The sequence below is a fragment of the Anabrus simplex genome, chromosome 5 (genome assembly GCF_040414725.1).
Source record: "Anabrus simplex isolate iqAnaSimp1 chromosome 5, ASM4041472v1, whole genome shotgun sequence".
Taxonomy (NCBI): Eukaryota; Metazoa; Arthropoda; class Insecta; order Orthoptera; family Tettigoniidae; genus Anabrus; species Anabrus simplex.
In genome coordinates this window covers 55196611-55219251 of record NC_090269.1, presented here as the reverse complement: position 1 = coordinate 55219251, position 22641 = coordinate 55196611, and the positions used below count along the sequence as shown (strand labels likewise).

General features: G+C 37.8%; 1 protein-coding gene across 4 annotated transcripts in view; it reads right to left on the bottom strand.

Moving 5' to 3' along the window:
* The window catches only part of LOC136873738 (cytosolic carboxypeptidase 1), a 762457-nt gene that overhangs the window by 418989 nt on the left and 320827 nt on the right, over nt 1-22641 (bottom strand). For all 4 annotated transcript variants that reach the window (XM_067146906.2, XM_067146907.2, XM_067146905.2 and 1 more), the window contains one exon: nt 4164-4388. In XM_067146906.2, the coding sequence (XP_067003007.2) occupies nt 4164-4388 (225 nt within the window). The remainder of the gene's footprint in view (nt 1-4163; nt 4389-22641) is intronic.

Here is a 22641-nt window from a genome sequence, read left to right as displayed (position 1 = left end):
AGTTATAAGTGTTTTACCTTTCTCCCAATACTCCTCACAGTGCATTCTGGTGGTAAAAATGAGGTCTATACTTGATCTATGAGGTCTAAATCCATGTTGTTCCTCCTCAAGTGTAGGTTCAATATATTTTCTAATCATGCTCTCAAGGATTGATTCGTAGATTTTGAGGCGATGTAACAGTAGAGTTACACCTCTGTAGTTGGTACATTTCTTCCTATCACATTTCTTCAACAATGGTATGATAACTACCTGTTTCCAATCGGTGGGTATTACATTCTCTTTACAAATTTTGTTCAGTACTCTGTACATCCACCGTTGTCCAACCTCTCCAAGTGCTTTGATCTTCTCAACATTAAATTCATCTGATCCAGTTGACTTACTGTTTTTCAGTTTAGATACTGCTGTCTCCACTTTCAATCACGTCAAACTATTGGTATTTGTGGTGCCAAAATCATAACGTTCATCATCTAAGGGAGTGACATTTCCATCACAGTTCAGTAAAGTTTCAAAGTACCTTAAGAATCCATTATGGTTATGAAAAGGAGCAATGAAAGACAACTTCCTTGCTGAACTCTACTTTTCATTTTGAACCAACCTGACATTCCATCCTTGACATGGACACAAATCTTGGTTTCATCATATAATAATTGTACTTGTGCTGTGATGTCATTGGGCACTTTCTTATGTCTCAAACATTCCCATATATGCATGCATGGTACATGGATATATGCTTTCTCGATTATTTATTTATTTATTTATCATATGGTTTACAATCACATCACAATAAAAGTATTTTAAAATTATTTTCACGTCTGAACACATTAAGTCAAAATGTCAGATTGGTATCTCTAATATAATTTACACCGTTTTGAGTAGCCATCAAGAACTCAGCTGGATCTCCTGAGAAGGCTGATAGAGGGCATTGTTGGATAATATGCTGAACAGTTTGTCTTTCAGCACCACAACTACACTCGGGAGATGGAATTTTCTTCCATTTATAAAGGGAGTCGGCACATCTACCACAATTAGTTCTGATTCGGTTTAGAGTACACCAAATTTTTCTGGCAAGCTCAAAACCTGGTGGCTTAGATGTGATGCATGGCATAGCTTGCTGTTCTGATGTTGCAGAGGTGTTCCATAATTGCTTCCAGCTGTCAATCATGTTGAAATTACTTTCAGCAAGCTTCCTTACAGTATTCAATGGAGGGTGGCGAGAGCGAAGTATCTTCCTGTTAATAACAGGGAGGTGATGTACAGGAAGAGAAGAAATGTTGCACATATTATTGTACACCTTGATAAGTGCCTGTTCTCTTCTCACGGATGGAGGTGGTATGTGACTTAATGATGGCAGCCAGTATGTTGGAGTACATCTGATTGTCCCTGATATTAAATGCATGGTTTGGTTGAGCTGAGTGTCAACAAGCTTAACATGAGCGCTGTTTATCCAGATTGGAGCACAATATTCAGCCACGGGATAAACTAGTCCAAGGCAGAAATCCAAAGTGTAGAAGCTGTTGACCCCCACGTAGTGCCTCACAGTTTCTGCAGGATATTATTTCTGGTTCTGAGTTTGGCGGCAGTTCTGCTAAGATGTTCTTTAAAGCTTAGAGTCCTATCCAGAATGACTCCTAGAAATTTTGGATACTTGGTATGTGAGAGTAATCTGCCATCAAAGTGAACTTTCAGTTCTCTATTCGCTTGTTTATTGTTGAGATGGAACGAAGTAACTACTGTCTTTGCTGCGCTTGGCTGTAACCTCCAGTCACGAAAGTATCGTCCCATAGTAGGCAGGTCTCTGGTTAGAATATCCTCGGTAACTTCGAAGTCTATATGGCTAAGAGCAAGGGCCCAGTCATCTGCGTACCCAAACTTCCTAGATGTAGTCTCTGGCATATCTGCTATATATAAACAGAACAAAAGGGGAGCCAGCACAGAACCTTGTGGGAGACCATTATTAAGATTCCTCAGTGAGCTCATACTATTGCCAATTTGAACCAGGAAGTTTCTGTTACTGAGCATGTTGTTAATAAGATTTCCAATGTGCAGGCATGGAATGATTCGTAGAAGTTTGAAAATCAATCCTTGTCTCCACACAGTATCATATGCTGCTGTTAGATCAACGAAGGCAATTGAAGTTTTCTGGCGTTTCTGAAAATTAGCCTCTATGAATGCTGTCATAGAAAGGATCTGATCTGTACAGCTTTAGTGCGGGCGGAAGCCAGCTTGTTCAACAGGTAAGTTTTTGAAAATGATATGGCAAATATGGTTATAAATAATTATTTCCAGAAGTTTATAGATCATACTAAGCAGAGTAATGGGTCTATAGCTTTGAGGTTCATTGTTAGGTTTGCCAGATTTAAGAATAGCAATGATTTTTGCCCTCTTTAATTCATGGGGTATATTGCCTGATAGAAGAATGTCTGTGAAAAATTTAGCTAACCATATTCTTACATTTTTACCACAATTGAGAAGGAACTCTGGATGAATACCATCGAAACCTGGAGCCTTTCCTGCTTTCATATCTTTCAGTGCTATTGTAACTTCTTCTGGAGTGAATGGAGTGGAATATTCAGAATTCGAGGTGCATATTTTCTTGAGCTCTCTTAATTCCTTCTTAACTTTGATCGTGTGTTGTTTATTTTGAGGAGCTTTTGAAGCGTTGACTATGTTGGACGCAATTTGATTTGGTGTAACAGCTCCGTTAGTACGGTGTGATGGTTTGCCTCCACCAAGCTTCCTAAGGAGAGACTAGGCCATTCTACTTGATTTTTGGAAGTCCATGGATTCAACACTCTGTCCATTTAGCACGTCTTGCAGAGTTAAGTTGGCATAGCAGTTCATCAGCTACTTCTTGGTCGTTACTTACACAGAATTCTTCATAAAGTTTCTCACATTTCTCAGTCCAGCCAGGGACATATTGCCAACGGTAGTCTCTTGGGACACATTTCTTTGCTGTACTTATGATAGCACCAACAAATCGCTTGTAATTGGACCTTATGGAAGGATATTTTGGTCTTATTCCCAGTCACCTCACCATTAGAGAGTTCTAAAGATTGGATAGATTCAGTTCCAGTTCTTCTACTCTTAATGATTCTGTATAACAATTTCCTATTCACATGCTATGTTATTCTGGTAGCCAGATATTCCTTGCATTTCTGCTTTTCAGCTACAACTAAATGTTTGAGCTGTAATTTTTTATCTCTGTAAAATGAACATAAAAACTTCAAACAAGGATCAGGGCCACCAGGTGGGCTTATTTGGCAGTGTATTGTAATTTGCCACCATGCACATTTGCCTCCGATACATGAAATTTTATGCTTTAAAATTTTTATGCTTAATTTTCTTATGTCATATGTATTTATTTGAAAGTTTGTATTTATTTATTTATTATTATTGAACATAACAGGCGTTCAGCCCAAATACATGTTCACAATGAAAACAACTTACAAAAAAAGGAAAAAGGAAAAAACACAAGACTCCTTGGGCATGCCATGAAGTCCATCAGATACTCCGGAAACTTGACATTCCTAGGGAGGATCACCACAGCAGTCATCCTCAGTCCCTACATGCCACGTCCATTGACCCCGCTGGATATTAAAATAAATAAAAAATTAACAAAAAATTTTTAAAATAAACTACCGACCTACTACTATTGCTGTCCGGCCATGTCATATGTGTGCATGAAACTAGTCTCCAGGACATTCATCCTTTGGACCCACATGACAATGGTGACCTAATTCACAATATAAAACTCATAGAAATGCAGATCTTTTCTGTTGTTATTTCACTAACATAAACAATAAAACAAAGTATTATTTATAAATAGAAAGAGGATGACTGCATTGTACTACATATCAAATGATTACATCTGATAAACAGTGTTAAAAACAATTAAAGAAGAGCAACAGCAGGGTTAGATATACATTAGTTACTGCACAAGAGAGCACAAAGAGATTCTGCACAAAGAAGAAACAAAAGAGAGAGATGGGAAGACAGAGATGAATAGTAGTGTGAAGGAGGGAAAAAATGGAAAATGGAATTTAGACAAGCACTTAGTACCTACATATATTAATTCCAAAAATGAAATAGAATACACAAAAAATAAAAAATAAAATAATAATAATGATAATAATAATAGTACTTGAACAAAGAAACCTGTTTACCTGAATAATCAGATTCGCTTTTGGAGTACGATACAATAGGTAAACTGAAACTTGCTGGTCCAACTATACCATCAACGGGCAATTGCTTCTTTTCTAGACAGCTATTGATGATGCTGCACACCCGTGACAGGAGAGAATCGTAACACTTGTCTTCTGGACAGGAAGTGCAGAATTTGTGCAGCAACTGCAAGCCATTCTGACTCCGGAGTGACTTACGACCTAATTCTGGAAGCCACAATTGAAACAATATATTCTATTTACAAATTATTTTAGTTCAAGATTCTGTAAAACAATTTTGTATAGAAATATCTGCTCTCCTTTCATAGTGAAAAGTGAAAACAAAAGAAAACAAAATTGTTTAGTAGGAAACAGAAAGAAATCAGAAAAATAAACAATAGTTTATATTAGTCCTTGTTTCACCTTTCAGTTGGCTAATCCAGCCATATTGACCTTTCATTGTTTCTATCCTTAAGTTGTTCCTATCCTCCTTCCTAGATTCCCTAGCAGTTATTCTTTGCTAATTGTTTAACCCTGGAGAGGGCGCATACAAATAATCTTGTGAGGAGGCGTGCACGGTGTTTTAGACCGGGTCATGAAAAATTGCACAAATTAAGCAAAAACTATTTTTAATGTTACAGAACTAGTAAATAATTTTGCACAAAGTTGTAAATAATGTTCAAAGGTATTTTGACAATAAAAAAATCTGATGTCAAACAATTGACATTCATTCTGCATCATCACTAGATTCTTGACTTTCCGTACTGCACTGAACACATTACTGTCGACCGTTCTTTGTAGATATATCACTGGCATACATGGCATCTAGTCTTGGTTTTCCTGTTGGTTATTTTTTTCTATTGCAGTAAGCGCATCTTCCAGACTCTTCTAGTTCTTGAGCAGCAGCAGAGGGCTGCTCTTCTTCACACAATCCTAACATTTAGCTAATGTTCCTTTTTAGCCCCGCTGGGAGAGTTTGAATACCAGTCTTGCAAATATCTCATGCATAGCTGTTGGTTTAGTTCTTTCAAATAACTACACCTTTGAATGTTAAAGTTTCCATTCGCATGCTTGTAAATATTATATGAATTAATTCGAGTAATGTTCAAGATAGTAAAAAACAAAGTCATTGGCTAACGGTTGCTTGTGCGTGAAAATGAGTGATGCTTTTTATAAGTTTTTTGATTTCTCTTTCCCTGTTTCTATCCATGATGCGTTGGACTTCACTATATACGAAGGCACTATTTTACTCAAAAATAAAACAAAACGGACACATTCTTGGTATATTAACTGAAAAAATAAAGTAAAACTTAACTCATAAACACGCATACGTCATGGGGCACGCCAGGAGTTTTAGACCGTGTCCGTCAAGCAATGCACTTTGGCTGAAACTGAGGAGCATGGGGGTGAATTGTTTACGTACACTGATAGTAGATGAGTGTAATGTAAGGTACTGATGGGATGGAAGCTAGCAGCCTGCTGCGTTAAGAATTATAAACATTTATCCCTGAACCCACACAAGGTTTTCGATGATGCAAGGAAGGGAAAGGGCTAGGAGTGGGAAGGATTCAACCGTTGTTTTAACTTACAGCCCCAGCATTTGCGTGGTGTAAAAGTGGAAAAACATGGATACCATATTCAGGGCTGTTGACATTGGGCTTCAAACCCACCACCTCTGGAATGCAAGCTCACAACTACACAACCTAAAACATGCAGCAAACTCGTTCGGTCTTCCCTCGCTTTGTCTTTGGATACAGTACTCTTGATTATCCAGCATAATGGGGAAAGAAGGTCCATGAATAACTTAAAGAGAGGAATAATTGGCAATACTGTATTTAATGACTTTTAGTAAATTACATATACACTGCTTCCTTTCAACCATATATTTTTGGTTCGAAAGCTTATCCAAGTACTGTACTGATAGGTTACATCTCATCAACACATTGTACTCATTTCTTAAAACACTCCATGATACTCTTCATTTTATGAGGGGAGTTAACACTTTTTTCCATGGCACTACAAATGTTTCTTGCAGTTATATCATTGTATTGTACTGCAAGGCGGTTCTATGGCTTAGACGGTCACAGTCTACATCCACACTTTCATATTCCATGACCTCTTCTTTGTTCCGTCGGTCACAATTTCAGCATCACTCGTGTATTGGAAGCTGCGTTCACATGCATCCATCATCAGCCACACATTCAAGTTTTCTTTATCAACATCTTCAGACCTATTTAAGTCCAATGCCACACTCATAATTTGTGTTGCTGTTATTTCTTTTATCAGTAAAACCTTGAAAATTACTTTCTTCCATAATTGGAAGAATTTTCCTCCAAAATCCAACTAGTGTATATGGCCTGATATCCTGCCAGACATTAGAAATCCTATGAACGTCGTCTAGAATTGTCAACTTCTCCCAGAATGCCACCAAATCAGCTTCATTAATTTGCATTCTCAGTAGATCAGCTCAATAGCGATGTTTTAGCGATTCAATCACGCCCTGGTCTATTGGCTGATTAATGGCAGTCATGCTAGGAGGTAAAAATTTAGTTATACGTCCATCATCATGTTCTCATCAGGATATAATAAATAATAATGGCGTATGGCCTCCGGAGAGGCCTGGTGCAGGTCTTTTTCTAGTAGACGGCCTATTCGGTGACCTGCATGTCTGTGAAGATGAGGGCCCTACCTAGGATGATTTCTAATGTTGAATACGCCACACACACCCATCCCCCGGGCCATTGGAATTAACCAATTTAGGTTAAAATCCCCGACCCGGCCGGGAATCGAACCTGGGACCCTCTGAACTGAAGGCCAGCATGCTGACCATTCAGCCAACGAGTCGGACTCATCAGGATGTGAAAAGGCATTATCAACCACAAGAACAGCCTTGTGTAGCTACCTTTCTCTTCTAAAAGTCACTTAACTTACGGTACAAAATGTGTGTAAAATCAGTTTTTAAAAATTTTACTATCCATCCACGCTACTTTTTAGTTGTAATAATGGACAGGAAGATCCTTATCTTCAGTATCCTTGAATGATCAGAGTTTTCCTTTGCTTTTTCTATCACTAATGGTTGCAGTTTGTGATTTGCAGATGCATTGTCAGTACACAGAATCATAAAGCGTTCTCAAGATGACTTATGTCCAGGAGCACGAACAAGATTGCTTGCAAATCCTGTGACATCATTTTAATCTGGTTAGCAAACCAGCTGAAGCATTCATTCCCCCCACCCCCAATAACCCTAAAGCTTCATGAAAAAATTCAGTCTTTTCAGCACACATCACACCTGAAACAATGACATCATCTGCTCGTTTTTTGGTGCTAAAGCATTGCAAAAGAGCAATATATAACTCCTTGAATGTAGATTTCTTCATGCTTTCCTGTCTAAATGGTCCAGAATTGGAATTGCAGTCTCTTACAAAATCCTGTAGTTTTGCTTACTCTTTTTAATGTCCCAAACAGTCTGTACTCAGCCTGTAATCAGCACCTAGTTTCTTCAATTAACTCTCATTTCTGTGTGAAGGTTAATTCCCCACCTCCCCTATCTCTTTTACAAACTTCTCTTCACTTCTTTCTTGTTGGCACTTAAGACACTAATTAACAACAGAAGATTGCTTTAGATTTCCATGGAACAGGCAGACCGATAACAATGGAGAGATACTGCACTCTACCGTCATGCGGTGTAACGAGCAAAGTTTCTCAAAGACAAAAATGCAGAAAGCTTAGCTCACAAGTAAATAGAAAATAATGTACAGTATTTTATTAAATTTAAATATATTTTTTAAAGGTGCACGGATAATCTACAAACCAGATAACCCACACATGAATAATCAAGACTTTACTGTTTATATTTCTGGATCCATTCAACTGAGCCATTCCTTCATACAAAAAGAAAATATCAATAAGAAGTTACCACAAACAACTAAAAGATCACGGGGACCAACTACGAAGAATACCATGTTATATTACTACTGTCTTTATCTGGAAAGGAAACAACTGTACAGTTAAATAAAAGAAACCCAAGAGCTTATGCCATAAAAAATAACCTCAACAATTTGAATGAGCCAATTTCGAATTTTGTAAATGTTGTGAACTCTAGGAATAACTGGTAGTTAAAAAATAAAAAGCCACATACAAGAGTTGTTAGATGGTGGTGATTCTTGATTTATGGGGGTAAACAATGTGCCACTATCTATAAGGATTCTCACCCAATTGAAGTGAAAATACATTGAAAGTTGAAGTGAGGTGTCTATACAAACATGCATGAAAACGGCCAAGTGATCTAAGCCACTGGGGTCAAGCTGGACTGCATCCATTAGAACTGGCATTATTCATCAGTGAATGCATGAATACCTGCGAGCTGTGAAATATTCAGAATGGTTTGGATTTTTTGGACGAAGAGGTGCATTTTGACATGGATCCTGAATAGCTGATATCTCTGGTACAAGACAGGAAGTATTTACAAGATCAATTAGTCTAATTATAACATGCAGAATGTGCAAAAGTGGTTATGGAGTGAGATGGCGATGGAAGTGGATGAATATGGTAAATTTTATTGTATATATTTTATTCACATCACTTCACTTTATTCTTATGTCTGAAGTTTATTCACAAAACAAGTTTTAAGTGGTATTTGCATGATAAATTCTAGAAGCACTTCTACTTCCCCATTTACTGTAGTAACTTCATTTTTATATTTGAGGATTGTTTACAAGTTAAGTTTCAAAACTGTCTCATACATCTCTTACAGTATAACATATGCTGTAGCAGTACCATAAGAAACTTTTTTATATTTCCATCTGGTCACCTCATTTCTATGCCACAATACTTCAGTCATACACTAATTATCATGGCCAGATATGCAGCCAAAGAATGCATAGTGTACACACAATTTCAAATGAACAGACTTTGCACAGATTCATCCAAACTCTCAGTTCGCAAGAATCTGCTTCCCTAAGAAGAGTGGAAAAGTTTTAAATCATCTTAGGATGAAGATCCCGGAAGGACGTGGGTTCGAATCCCCATCAGGAAGTCGTAAAATTTAAGAAACAAGATTTCCACTCCCGGAGGTGCACATGGCCTTAAGGTTCACTCAGCCTATCCAAAAAATGAGTACCAGGTTAATTCCTGGGGGCAAAGCCAGCTGGGCGTAGAGCTAACCGCTCTACCCCATCAAGTGCCGAGGTTACAGATAGTGGAAGCCTTTACCTTCCAGCACTCGAAGGGCCTTCATGGCCTGTACGGAGATGACTGCTTAGGATGAAGATACTGGCTATGGAATGGGAAAGACCAAGGAATAGGCCTCACAAATCTAATACCATCAGAGTAGTAAAACTGTAAGAGTTTACCAAAGAAGTCAGACAAGAAAGATGGAAAAGTGAAGCCTGAAATAAGTAAATGGAAACGACGTCAGAATCATCTTGTGCCATGTGGTTGCTACTAGTCCTCCAGCACTCACTATCCAACTCCCTGCCAGGTGAGGTAATGAACCAGTGACCATGACCACCACCTCTGTCTGTTCTTCCACCATTCTTCTCTGAACACTCAGGGCCAGTTCACATCTCTGCTCTCCAATGCTTTTTCTATTTTAGTTATCCACCTCTTCCCTGATTTGCTCCCTTTTTGGTCTTGTTCCGGTCACCTTCCATTCCATCATGGTTCTAGGAGTTCACATTATTTCTATCCTGCCGATGTAGTCAAACCACATCGGTCTACAGGTACCTATTCTGTTTTGTAGCTTCTCTATTCTCAGCCTTTTCCATACCTGTGTTCTTTATACAGTCCTCCTTTGTCTTCCCAAACATGCTGCTAAGGAACTTTACCACTTCCTGGATCCTGCATTCCTCTCAGGCTGTTGTAATTCATGTTTCTGCTCCATATGTCAGACAAAGTAAGTCTTCTATAACACCTCTGCATTGTTGTGGAACCTTTTCATTCTGCTTTTGCATGTCCCTTATGCTCTGGTAAAATCTTCCAGCCATTTGCACCCTGTTACTAATCTCTTGTGTTATAATTCCATCTTGTGACACTACACATCACAAGTACTTGAAGATGTCAACTACGTTTTTTTCTTCTGCTAGTGGCTTTACGTCGCACCAACACAGATAGGTCTTATGGCGACGATGGGATAGGAAAGGCCTAGGAGTTGGAAGGAAGTGGCTGTGGCCTTGAGTAAGTTACAGTCTCACCGTTTGCCTGGTGTGAAAATGGGAAACCACGGAAAACCATCTTCAGGGCTGCCGATAGTGGGATTCAAACTCACTATCTCCCGGATGCAAGCTCACAGCCACGCGCCCCTAACTACACGGCCAACTCGCCTGGTGTCAACTACTTCTACAGGCTCATTGTTTAACTTTCTTATGCCTCTTCCAGACCTCCATCTCCTTGTCACCACCATGGATTTACTCTTGTCTTTACTTATTTTCATGCCCCAGCTTTCTGTTATTTCACTGCAAGCCTATGACTGAATTTGAACTGTATGTTCACTCTACCCATATCACAATATCATTAGCAAATAACTGAGCTCTAGAATTATTTTGGTTTTCTTACTTCCTTCTGAACTTTAACCATTACAATGACAAACAAGAAGAGAGGACAACAAACTTCCCTGTCTCAGTTCTGCCTTCTTTTAGACCAATTTTTCTTTCCAATCCTCATTATATTTTTATTTTTTTTACTCTGCTTTTGCAGTGTCAGTACACAGTGCCTGGATCATTCATACAATCTCCTCAGCAACTACTTTATTTCTCAATGTTCTCCATACTCTTTCTCTGTGAATACTATCATACGCCTTCTGGATATCAATAAAAGTCATGACTATATCCTTATTGTTCTCCCAACTTTTTTCCAAGAACTGCCTCATGGCGAATATCAAATCTACTGTCAATCTGTCCCTTTGCAAACCATGCTGTTCTTCTTCCAGTTGTTCTACTACCTTCCTGAGTCAATCTTCTATAACCCTCTCACATATTTTGATAACATGGGTAATTAAGGCAATTCCTCGATAGTTGTCACATATATTTTTGTCATTTCTCTAAAAAATTGATACTATCTCTCCTCTTCCCTATTATTCAGGTACATTTTTATCTCTCCAAGCTTCTCTGATTAGTCTTCCTGCCTGATAGAGTCCAAGACTGGTGGCAGCTTTGATCATATCACTGGTTACTCCATCACATCCAGCTGCTCCCTCTGAATGCATTATCATGACTGCCTCTTCAAATTCTCCCAAGGATCTCTCTCTTACCTCACAGTCCCTCAAATCACATGTGTGTTTTATCACATCATCCGTCTCATTCTCCTCTATCTTACACTCGACATTCAGAAGCATTTTCTAATACTCTTGCCCCCCACCCCTCTTCTTTACGTCTTCTCCTTCAACCAATAGCTCAGCATTCTTAATTTTTATTGTTACAACCACTCTCTCTTTTTTTGACCAGTTTCTTTCCATCTGCTTTCACATCTTCTTCTAATTTCCTTGTGAAGTTCTCCCAACATTTCTGCTTGTCTTTCCTCACTATCCATTGATATGTCTTTCTTGCTTCGTTGAAACTCTCTGTCTACATATCTCACTTTTAATCTGTATCATAGTTTCTATGCCATCTTCTTTCATTTCAATGCCTCTCTCACTTTCTCGCTCCTCGAAGGAGATTCCTTCTTCCTCTTGACACCAGTCCATCCACAAGTTTCTACTGCACACTCTATAATTGCCTTCTTGAATTCGCACCATTCTTCCACTCCATTTCATTCCCCACTTTCGACTCTTCTTGTGATTTCTTATAATGTTATTGGCTTTACATCCCACTAACTCCTTTTACGGTTTTCGAAGATGCCGAGGTGCATGAATTGAGTCCCGCAGGAGTTCTTTTACGTGCCAGTAAATCTACTAACACAAGGCTGACGTACTTGAGCACCTTTAAATACCACCAGACTGAGCCAGGATCGAACCAGCCAAGTTGGGGTCAGAAGGCCAGCACCTCAACCGTCTGAGCCACTCAGCCCAGCTCTCTTGATTTCCTCGTGGAATTTCTCCTTGGTCACTATCTCTTTCAACCACTTATTAATTCTTTCTCAAATCCCTCATTCTAGGTAACTGGGCTACAATCAATCTATGATCCACCATTGAAGGCTCCACATGGAAATGCTGACATGTTTAGTAGTTCTTTGCTTTCACTCCTCTCAGTCAGGAAATAATCACAGCCTTTGTCCTATGGTCACCACACTCATAACAGTTGAAATTTTTGGAATTCTTCGTGAACCAAGTATTGCCCATTACCATTTCATTTCTCTCACAAAAATTCACACGATTATTTTGTCCATACCTAAATGGGCCAACCAACATCTCTACTTCCCCCCACTACTTTCTTGGCCCACACAGGGTCTCCCATTACTAACATCTCAATACTAGTAATACTTTCTTCCAACGTGTTTAAGAAATCCTCCACCGATTTCCTGTCTGTGGGGTATATACTTGGATCCAATTTTTTTTCCTATACTTCTAATCTTCACTGTTACTTTTATTATTCTATCACCTTCTCCATTTTTACTTCCCATCCCTCAATGCAGTATAACTTGGATCCCTTCCTCAGCTCTTCCTCTCCATTTCCTGTCCACTTTATTCCACTTAAACCAAGGATATTCAGCTTCTTGTCACACAGGAATTCTAATTCTAATTCACTAATTCTTCCAACTTCCCATTCAGAGTCAAAATGTTAAATTAGCCCCCCTTCAGAATTTCCAATTTATCCAATTTATTTTTCATAGTTTTCCTGCGATTCCAAATACCACGCATCACTTCTGGAGAACACCCTAGCCTTTGTTCTAATCCATTATGACACTCCATAATTAGGCTGTTATTACTCTGAGTTCACTACATCTCACAGACATTTTAGAGCTACTGCCAGCATAATACTCGGGAAACAGACGCCTTTTGTAATCACCCACTAACAAGAGGAACAGACATCACTGGATCATGGATTTAAATGGCATTTCCTCCTGGGGACCCACCATCCCTCCTTGAAAAGCTCTTCTGCCTGAAGCTGTTGGTTCTCCCAGGATGTCAGGTTATTTTCCGCTGCCCAACACTTGGCATCAAGTTGTTGGCTGTATGGTCTATCCCAATCACCATAGCTGGATTACTCCTGGACAGCCTTATAAATTCTTTATCCTTACAGAGAATGAAAATAAGATATAACATCAAGTTAGTATGATAAAAAGAACAACAAATTATAATAAACTGTAATAACAGATTCAATTATTTCAATATCACAGTACTTAAGATAGGAAAGCGAGTATTTGTACATCTTCCATTCATTAAGATATACAATAATTTCAGGTGAATAATTTAGCCAATAACATAAAGGCAAATTTGAAAATATCATGCAGTTCAAATGGAGAAAGAATGCCATGAACATACATTAGAATTCTTTTAAATGGATTTAAAAAAAAAAGTTCTTGCTCCTATTTCATTTATTTAAGTACAAGATTTTATTTTCACAGATTCTCATCATCATCATCATCATCATCATCATCATCATCATCTGGAACAGTTTCCAACCACAGGCTGGGTCAGTTTGGAACATAAGCCTCTCCATCGTTTTCTGTCTACCCACCACTTCTCTTCTCTCACTGTCGTCCAGTTCCCTCCTCGTGCCTCGACATTCTTCTTTACACCTTTCAACCATCTGTCCCTCAGTCTTCCTCTAGGTCTCCTTCCCTTCAACTCAATTTCTAACATTTTTCTTGGTATCCTCTCTTCTCCCATTCTTTTAAAATGTCCATATCACTGCAGCATTGATTTTTTCATCTTTTCCTATAAGGGTACCTCATTTACTATTTCCTGAACTCTCATTTCTTATCCTGTCAATTCTTGTTAAACCTATTCAACACCTCTGAAACTTCATTTCCACTGCTTGTATTCTACTTTTATCCCTCTACTTCATCACCCATGTTTCTGATCCATATGTAGAAATTAGCACAAAATGTCTTGTAAATATTTCCTTTACATCTCTGTGGTACGTTCCTGTTCCATATCAATCCTCCCACACTCTTAAAGAATCCATTTTCACACCTTCCTCTTTCATTGATTTCCATCCTGTTTCCTCCATTTTCTTCAGTTACACTTCCTAGGTATTTAAAGCTCAGCTCTTTTCAACTGCTCCCCACCTAACGTCATGCCATTATATGCTCGGTTCTTGTTTCGTGTCATTACCAGCACTTCACTCTTTTGTGCTGAGTACTTTAATCCATAAGATGACAACTTCCACCCATACATTTAGCTGTTCCTGTACTTCATTCTCACTGTTTCCCCATATCAGTAAATCATCTGCAAACAATACAGCTTTCATTTTTCTCTACTGAATGGGCAGATAATGAAATGACCAGAGCATAAGTTAAAGCACTAAATTTTGAAATTGTATTTCTTCCCTCTTTTGTTTTTAGTTTAAAATTTGATAGATAGAAAATCTGAATAAACAACAACAACAACTGAGCTCATCAGCTCTGATAACAATAGCAGACAAAATCAGGTACATTAACAAGAGAAAATTATCCACATGATGATCTACAAGAGATGAACAATATAGCTGTACACCGGTACACCTTCATAAGAGCAGGTTTGCTCCACTAATTTACAGCCTAGGAGACTGAGCTCCTAAAGTTACTGTAGTCCAGCCTCTTAGAGGCACAAGCTTCTTACAAGGTTATGTTTTACAAACTTCAAATAATGTACTTGCAGTCACTTCTGCTAAACAGTTTGATACACACTGGTCTATAAAACATTACAAATAAACAGGGGCAATGAGTGCCCATTCTAAGTGGCCTCAATGTAAAAAAAAAGAAAAAGTTTAATATGAATGGCCGTGAACAAAAGGCTATGAGGAAAAACGCTTGCAGTCCTGTTTGAAAAATTCCTAAAACCCTAAGTGGGCTTATGGCCCAAAGTTGCAGAGGTTAAGCCTATTCTACAGAGGGGTGACTAAACTAAAAATATTAAATCCCAAAAGTGTGTTAAGAATTTAAAGGTTTAGAAAATTTTAGTCACCCCATACCAAGTTGAACGGGAATCAACAGAGGGTGATCACCCTTTGTTCCCTTAATTTACATGTTTCCCAGCGAGGATTAGAACAGAGTCCTAAGACTTGCCAAAAATCTACATTTAAACCATAAATTAGGACTTTACTTAATATAAAAGAAATGTGAAACTTTCCCCTCAAGCTTTCTGCTGGAGCTATCACATATTACGAAAATTCTGCCATTACCTTGCTTGCTGGGCCTTCCTAATGCCAATCTATGGTCCCTGCCTCCTTAATACACCCTACACATGATCAACTGGAGCGATGAAGCTGACAATATGGCCTTAAAGCGCCCAACTCTTATAGCATCTCTGAGGGGAAGTTTCCAGAACTCTTTACAGATAGGTTGGATGCTTGTACACACCCACAATTTTAATTGGCTAGGGGAAATATTCCAAAAATTCTTGATTGGTTATTAACTAAAGAAGAACGAAGCTGTAGGAGTGTAGACAATTTTGATACATGAACAAAACAATGTTTACAAACTAAGGTTATCCAACCTTAAAAAAATAACTTTCCCTTAAGAATTACTATAATTATCTTTAATCCTGCCAGAGGGGGCACTAAGACTGATGGTAGAGACATCTAATGGTTGAAAATCCAAGCATCTTGCATTGCATTACATTAGTTCAAGTTCCATAACACAGATGTCCTTATAGAAGGCGCACAGTTTAACAGGACAGAGAAGGTGTATTCCCCCCCCCCTGGGTACAGTCTGCGCTACCTTCTGTATTATATCAGCACCGCTATAAATAATAGAGGTAAGAGGGCACTTCCTTGTTTTTCACCATCTGTTAACCTAAACCAGCCACTTCTTTGAGTTCCAACTTTAACACAGCTTTCGCTTCCATCATACACATTTTTTCACCCTTGTTACTATCTGCTCATTCACTGCTTTTACTCTCATAGCTTTCCAGATCTTGTTTCTATGGACAGTGTCATACGCTTTCTCTATGTACATGAAGGCCATCACTAAATCTTCCCCATACTCATAATGCTGTTCTTGTAACTGCCTCACTGTCAATAAGAGGTCAATAGTCTAAAAACATACTGTTCTTCTCTGAATTCTTTTTCCACAAACTTTCTTTTTTTTTTTTTTTTTTTTTTTTGTCTTTCTTATTCGCTTTTCCAGTACTTTTGAAGACACTAACATTTTCAACTCCCTGAACCAAAGTGCATACAGTACATACAAGGACAAGGGCAAACATTGTAAGTGCGCCTCCATGCATATTAGCAGAAATTAGATGTTGTGAAACGATGTCCAGTATGACATTCAAGAATGAACAGGGTATTAAATTTATTACTTAGCTCCTGTGGTGAATTCAGAGAGTGGCCACAGGGCAAAACTTCCTTCTAAAGAAAATGTACCTTGCCATCACAGATTTTTTATAGTTTTTCCACATAGAAAAATGTAATTTATAACCTTGTTCTTATAGATTTTTATAATTATGGCTACTTACTACTTACTACCAAGCATTTTTTCCTCGCTCCTACAACGTAATTTAAGAAGGCAGCAGACTTATCTCATCAAAAAAGATTAGCAACAAACTAGCAACTTTAAAATTTATTTAAACTCCACTTGGAGTACTCGATAACACTTTTCTTCGTTATTATTCTAAAGATTAAGCTCTTTAAGCTCTAAGCTTATTTCTTACAGCGCATCTTGCAACAAGGTTCAATTCAATGCAGCAATAATTGTGTTCTTTTAGAACTGTTGATATGCAACTTGTTACCACATTTTTAGACAAGGACATTCATAAAAGTATATAAATGAAGACTGTTTGTACAGCTCTATAAAGGCTTTATTAAAGAATATTTTAACTACTGTCACCCCGCTTGCTAATTTTTTGACACATGTACCTACAACATCATTCCTCACATTTATAATTTATAATGTTTTCTTAAAAAGCTACAATTAAGAGCAATCAGGATCCTGATTTATTATCTTTCAGGTTTAAGATTAAGGCTGAAGATGCCCTTAAAAAACAGGCAAAACATGTCCCTATAGTTTACTTCATAAGTTTTAATTCTTAATTAAAATTATTCTTTATGTGTTGAATAGGTGGAATTTAATAAACATTAATATTTCTTTATCATGGAACAATGTATACAAATAAAACAACTTACTTGAACAATTCATCAAGAAACAACCGATCTGAGGTGAAGTATGAAAATGAACTGAAAATTAAATTCACCATCAATTTCCATCAGTGAATGATAATGAATGCTGATTGGCCATTGTAATTTTGTCTAATGGGAGTGCAATGAAATGTTAACTGATTTGCAAGATTTTGTTGTTCTCCTATTCCTAGAATTTACATAATGAAGTGTAAACAAATTTCCAAGGTTTGGTTGCCCTTGTATTCCTAGAATTTGTCTAACAGGAGTGCAATGAAGTGTTAACTGATTTGCAATATTTTGTCATCCCTCTATTCCTAGAATTCGTCCAAAATGATTTGGCAACACTACTAATTGTTTTCAATGAGATTTGATCCATCAGAAAACTGATTCTTACTGTGCATCATTTTGTTGGAATCTATGGAAAACAACTGTCTTGGGTGTGAGAGACATAACAGGTGCGGGACTTGTGGAGTGAGATACACAATTTTCTTGCAATCTGTGCAAACCAACTGTCTCACATAGCAGGTATGGGACCAAGCAACCCTCTCAACTAGCTGGCTTGTGAAGCAAGATGTTCAATAGAGATTTCGTGTCATATGAAAATATTGTTTGTGTAAACGTTATTTTTTATCTATAAAATTAAAATGAAATTGTTCTCTTTGTTACTAATACAGTACATGAGAACTTCTCTATTCTCCTTTCTTTTTACTGATGAATTTTTATGTGTGAAGAATAGCACAAAATATCCATAAAAGCTCAATAAGGGCAAGAAAAGGCATCAAACTTTCAAATAGGCACCAGACCCCCACCCCCACCCACCAAAAAATTTATCACTATTTGATACATTGATACATTTACTCAGATGAAAAAAGGCATTTTTACTAACTTCTGGATTCTGCTCATGACACACAAACACAGCCTACTGAATAACTTGAATTTTTCAAGTAGCCAGGAGGGAGTCATTCATCTGCTATCACCCATTTGTGACAGTGTTGACTTATAACATGCTGTTTTCATACTCTCCCTTGCAGTGTGGTTTCAGAAAGTACCTCAGTACTTCCCAAGAAACATTTTCTTGATCTCAGTCGTAGATATCAAGGTGGTGTTCTGCTAACATATGCCGCAGCAATACAAGGGGTGTGGTTCTTAACATTACGTCATGTGAAACTTGGTAGGTGATCTTGGAAATGACTAATGTGAGTATCAACTAATGAACGTAGGTTTTCGTGGCTCATAGTATTAACGTAAATAAATAAATAAATAAATAAATGATTACTGGATTAAAGCCACTATGTTTATTTAATGAAGCCAAACTTTCAGCCAAATTCTTTGCTCACTGTCGGAAGCAGAATTTACCTTGCCCTGATGAAGGCCAATGCAATTTGGCTGAAAGCTCAGCTTCATTAAGTAAACATAGTGGCTTTAATCCAGTAATCATTTATTTATTTACGTTAATATGAGTATCAGTTTGATTAGGCCATTTTATGTGAATCATTGGAAGTAATGTCAAATCGGAGTAAATTTCTCTACTGAGAACCTTTATACTTTCATCTCTTTCTCAGCTTCCACAACAGCTGAAATTTAGAAGCAATTTCTAAGGAACAAATAAATGAAGAAATGGAAATGTGCAAAAAAAAAAAGTTTCAAAAATGATATTTCTGAAACTAAGCATGTTAATTTTAAAGATACATACATACATACATACATACATACATACATACATACATACATACATACATACATACATACATACATACATACATACATACATACATACATACATACATACATACATACATACATACATACATACATACATACATACATACATACATACATACATACATACATACATACATACATACATACATACATACATACATACATACATACATACATACATACATACATACATACATACATACATACATACATACATACATACATACATACATACATACATACATACATACATACATACATACATACATACATACATACATACATACATACATACATACATACATACATACATACATACATACATACATACATACATACATACATACATACATACATACATACATACATACATACATACATACATACATACATACATACATACATACATACATACATACATACATACATACATACATACATACATACATACATACATACATACATACATACATACATACATACATACATACATACATACATACATACATACATACATACATACATACATACATACATACATACATACATACATACATACATACATACATACATACATACATTACCATTATAGACCGTTATGCCTTTCAGCGTTCAGTCTGCAAGCCTCTGTGAATTTACTAAACGTTGCCACAATCCTCTATCTGCAACTAGTGCTGTGGCCCCATTTAGTTCTATACCTCTTATCTTTAAATCTTTAGAAACTACGTCTAACTATCATTGTATTGGTCTCCCCCTACTTCTCTTACCCTCCACAACAGAGTCCATTATTCTCCTAGGTAACCTATCCTCCTCCATTCGCCTCATATGACCCCACAACTGAAGCAGGTTGATGCGTACAGCTTCATCTATCGAGATCATTCCTAACTTAGCCTTATCTCCTCATTCCGAGTACCCTCCTGTCATTGTTCTCACGTACTTTACCAGCAATCATTCTCACTACTTTCATGTCTGTTACCTCTAACTTATGATTAAGATATCCTGAGTCCACCCAGCTTTCACTCCCATAAAGCAAAATTGGTCTGAAAACAGACCGATGTAAAGATAGTTTCGTCCAGGAGCTGACTTCCTTCTTAAAAAACTGTTGACCACAACTGCGAGCTCACTGCATTAGCTTTACAACACCTTGATTCAATCTCACTTACTATATTACCATCCGGGGAGAACACACAACCTAAATACTTGAAATTATCTACCTGTTCCAGCTTTGTTTCACCAATCTGACATTCAATTCTCTTGGATTTCTTACCTACTGACATCAATTTAGTCTTCGAAAGGGTAATTTTCATACCATACTCTTTACACCTATCTTCAAGTTCCAAGATATTAGACTGCAGGCTTTCGGCACAATCTGCCATGAAGACCAAATCATCAACATAGGCCAGACTGCTTACTACATTTCCACCAAACTAAATCCCTCCTTGCCATTGTATACCTTTCAGCAGATGATCCATGTAAACTACGAACAGCAAAGGTGAAAGATAATAGCCTTGTCTAACCCCTGTAAGTACCCTAAAACAAAAACTCATTCTACCATCAATTCTCACTCTAGCCCTGATCGTCAACATAAATGCCTTTGATTGATTTTAATAATCTACCCTCAATTCCATAGTCCCCCAATATGGCAAACATCTTTTCCCTCGGCACCCTATCGTATGCCTTCTCTAGATCTACGAAACATAAACACAACTGTCTATTCCTCTCGCAGCATTTTTCAATTATCTGGCGCATACTGAAAATCTGATCCTAACAGCCCCCCTGTGGTCTGAAATCACACTGGTTTTCATCCAACTTCCTCTCAACTACTGATCACACCGTCCCTTCCAAGATGCCAGGGAGTACTTTGCCTGGTATACTAATCAATGAGATACCTCGATAGTTGTTGCAATCCTTCCTGTTCCCTTACTTATAGATAGGTGCAATTATTGTTGTCCAATCTGAAGGTACATTACCAACATTCCATGCTAATCTTACTACTCTATGAAGCCATTTCATCCCTACCTTCCCACTATACTTCACCATTTCAGGTCTAATTTCATCTATTCCTGCTGCTTTATGACAATGGAGTTTATTTACTATCCTTTCCACTTTCTCAAGCGTAATTTCACCAACATCATTTTCTTCCTCTCCATGAGCTTGGTTGTTCGCGGCACCACCAGGAAGATTTCCTTTTACGTTAAGAAGATTTCCAAAATATTCCCTCCACCTGTCCAGTGATTCCCTGGGATCTATTATGAGTTCACTTGAATTACCCAAAATACTGTTCATTTCCTTTTTCCCTCCCTTCCTAAGATTCTTTATTACTGTCCAGAAAGGTTTCACTGCTGCTTGACCTAGCCTTTCCAGGTAATTGCCAAAATTTTCCCACAACTTCTTTTTGGATTCAACAACTATTTGTATCGCTCTGTTTCTTTCATTTACGTACAATTCCCTGTCTGCATCATCCCTTGTATGGAGCCATTTCTGATAAACCTTCTTTTTACGTTTACAAGATGCTCTCACTACATCATTCCACCAAGATGTTTTTGCTTTTACCCATCTTTACACACAGTTATTCCGAGGATTCCCTTGTTCTTGCTACTATAGCATCCCTGTATGCCACCCATTCTCTTTCTATATCCTGAACCTGCTTACTCTCCAGTGTTCAAAAGTTCGCACTAATCGTATCCATGTACTTCTGCCTAATTTCCTCATCCAAGAGATTTTCTACCCTTATTCGTTTGCAGGCATATTTCAGTTTCTCTATCCTAGGCCTAGAGAAACTTAGTTCGCTACAGATCAGATAGTGGTCTGTATCATCAAAAAATCCCCCCAAAAAACCTGTATATTCCTAAAAGACTTCCTGAATTCTAAATCGGTTAAGATATAGTCTATTATGGGTCTGGTACCCCCAGCCTCCCATGTGTAACGGTGAATAGCCTCATGCTTGAAGAATGTTTTCATAACCCATACTAGCACAGAAGTCCAGCAAACGCTTCCCATTCCCATTAGCTTCCGTATCTTCCCCACATTTACCAATCACCCTTTCGTTTCCTTCAGTTGTATTTCCAACTCTCACAGTGAAATCGCCCATTAGCACTATCCTATCCTTGCTGTTGACCCTGACTCTGATTTCAATCAATGCTTCATAAAACTTGTCAACTTCATCCTCGTCCGCACCCTCACATGGTGAGTACAATGAGACAATTCTCGTCCTAATTCCTCCAACAGACAAATCTATCCACATCATTCGCTCATTTACGTGCCTAATAGAAACTATATTCCTGATAAACAGTCCTACCCCGCACTCTGCCCTTCCCTTTTTAACACCCATCAAGTACACTTCATAATCTCCTATCTCTTCCTCGTTATCTCCCCTTACCTGAATGTAATTTACTCCTAGTATATCCAGATGCATCCTCTTTGCTGACTCAGCCAGTTCTACTTTCTTTCTTCCATAAGCCCCATTAATACTGATAGCTCCCCATCAAATTCCATTTTGTTTGCCAAGTTGTTTTCAAGGAGTCCCTCACCTGTCAAATGGAAGTGGGACTCCATTACTCCCATAG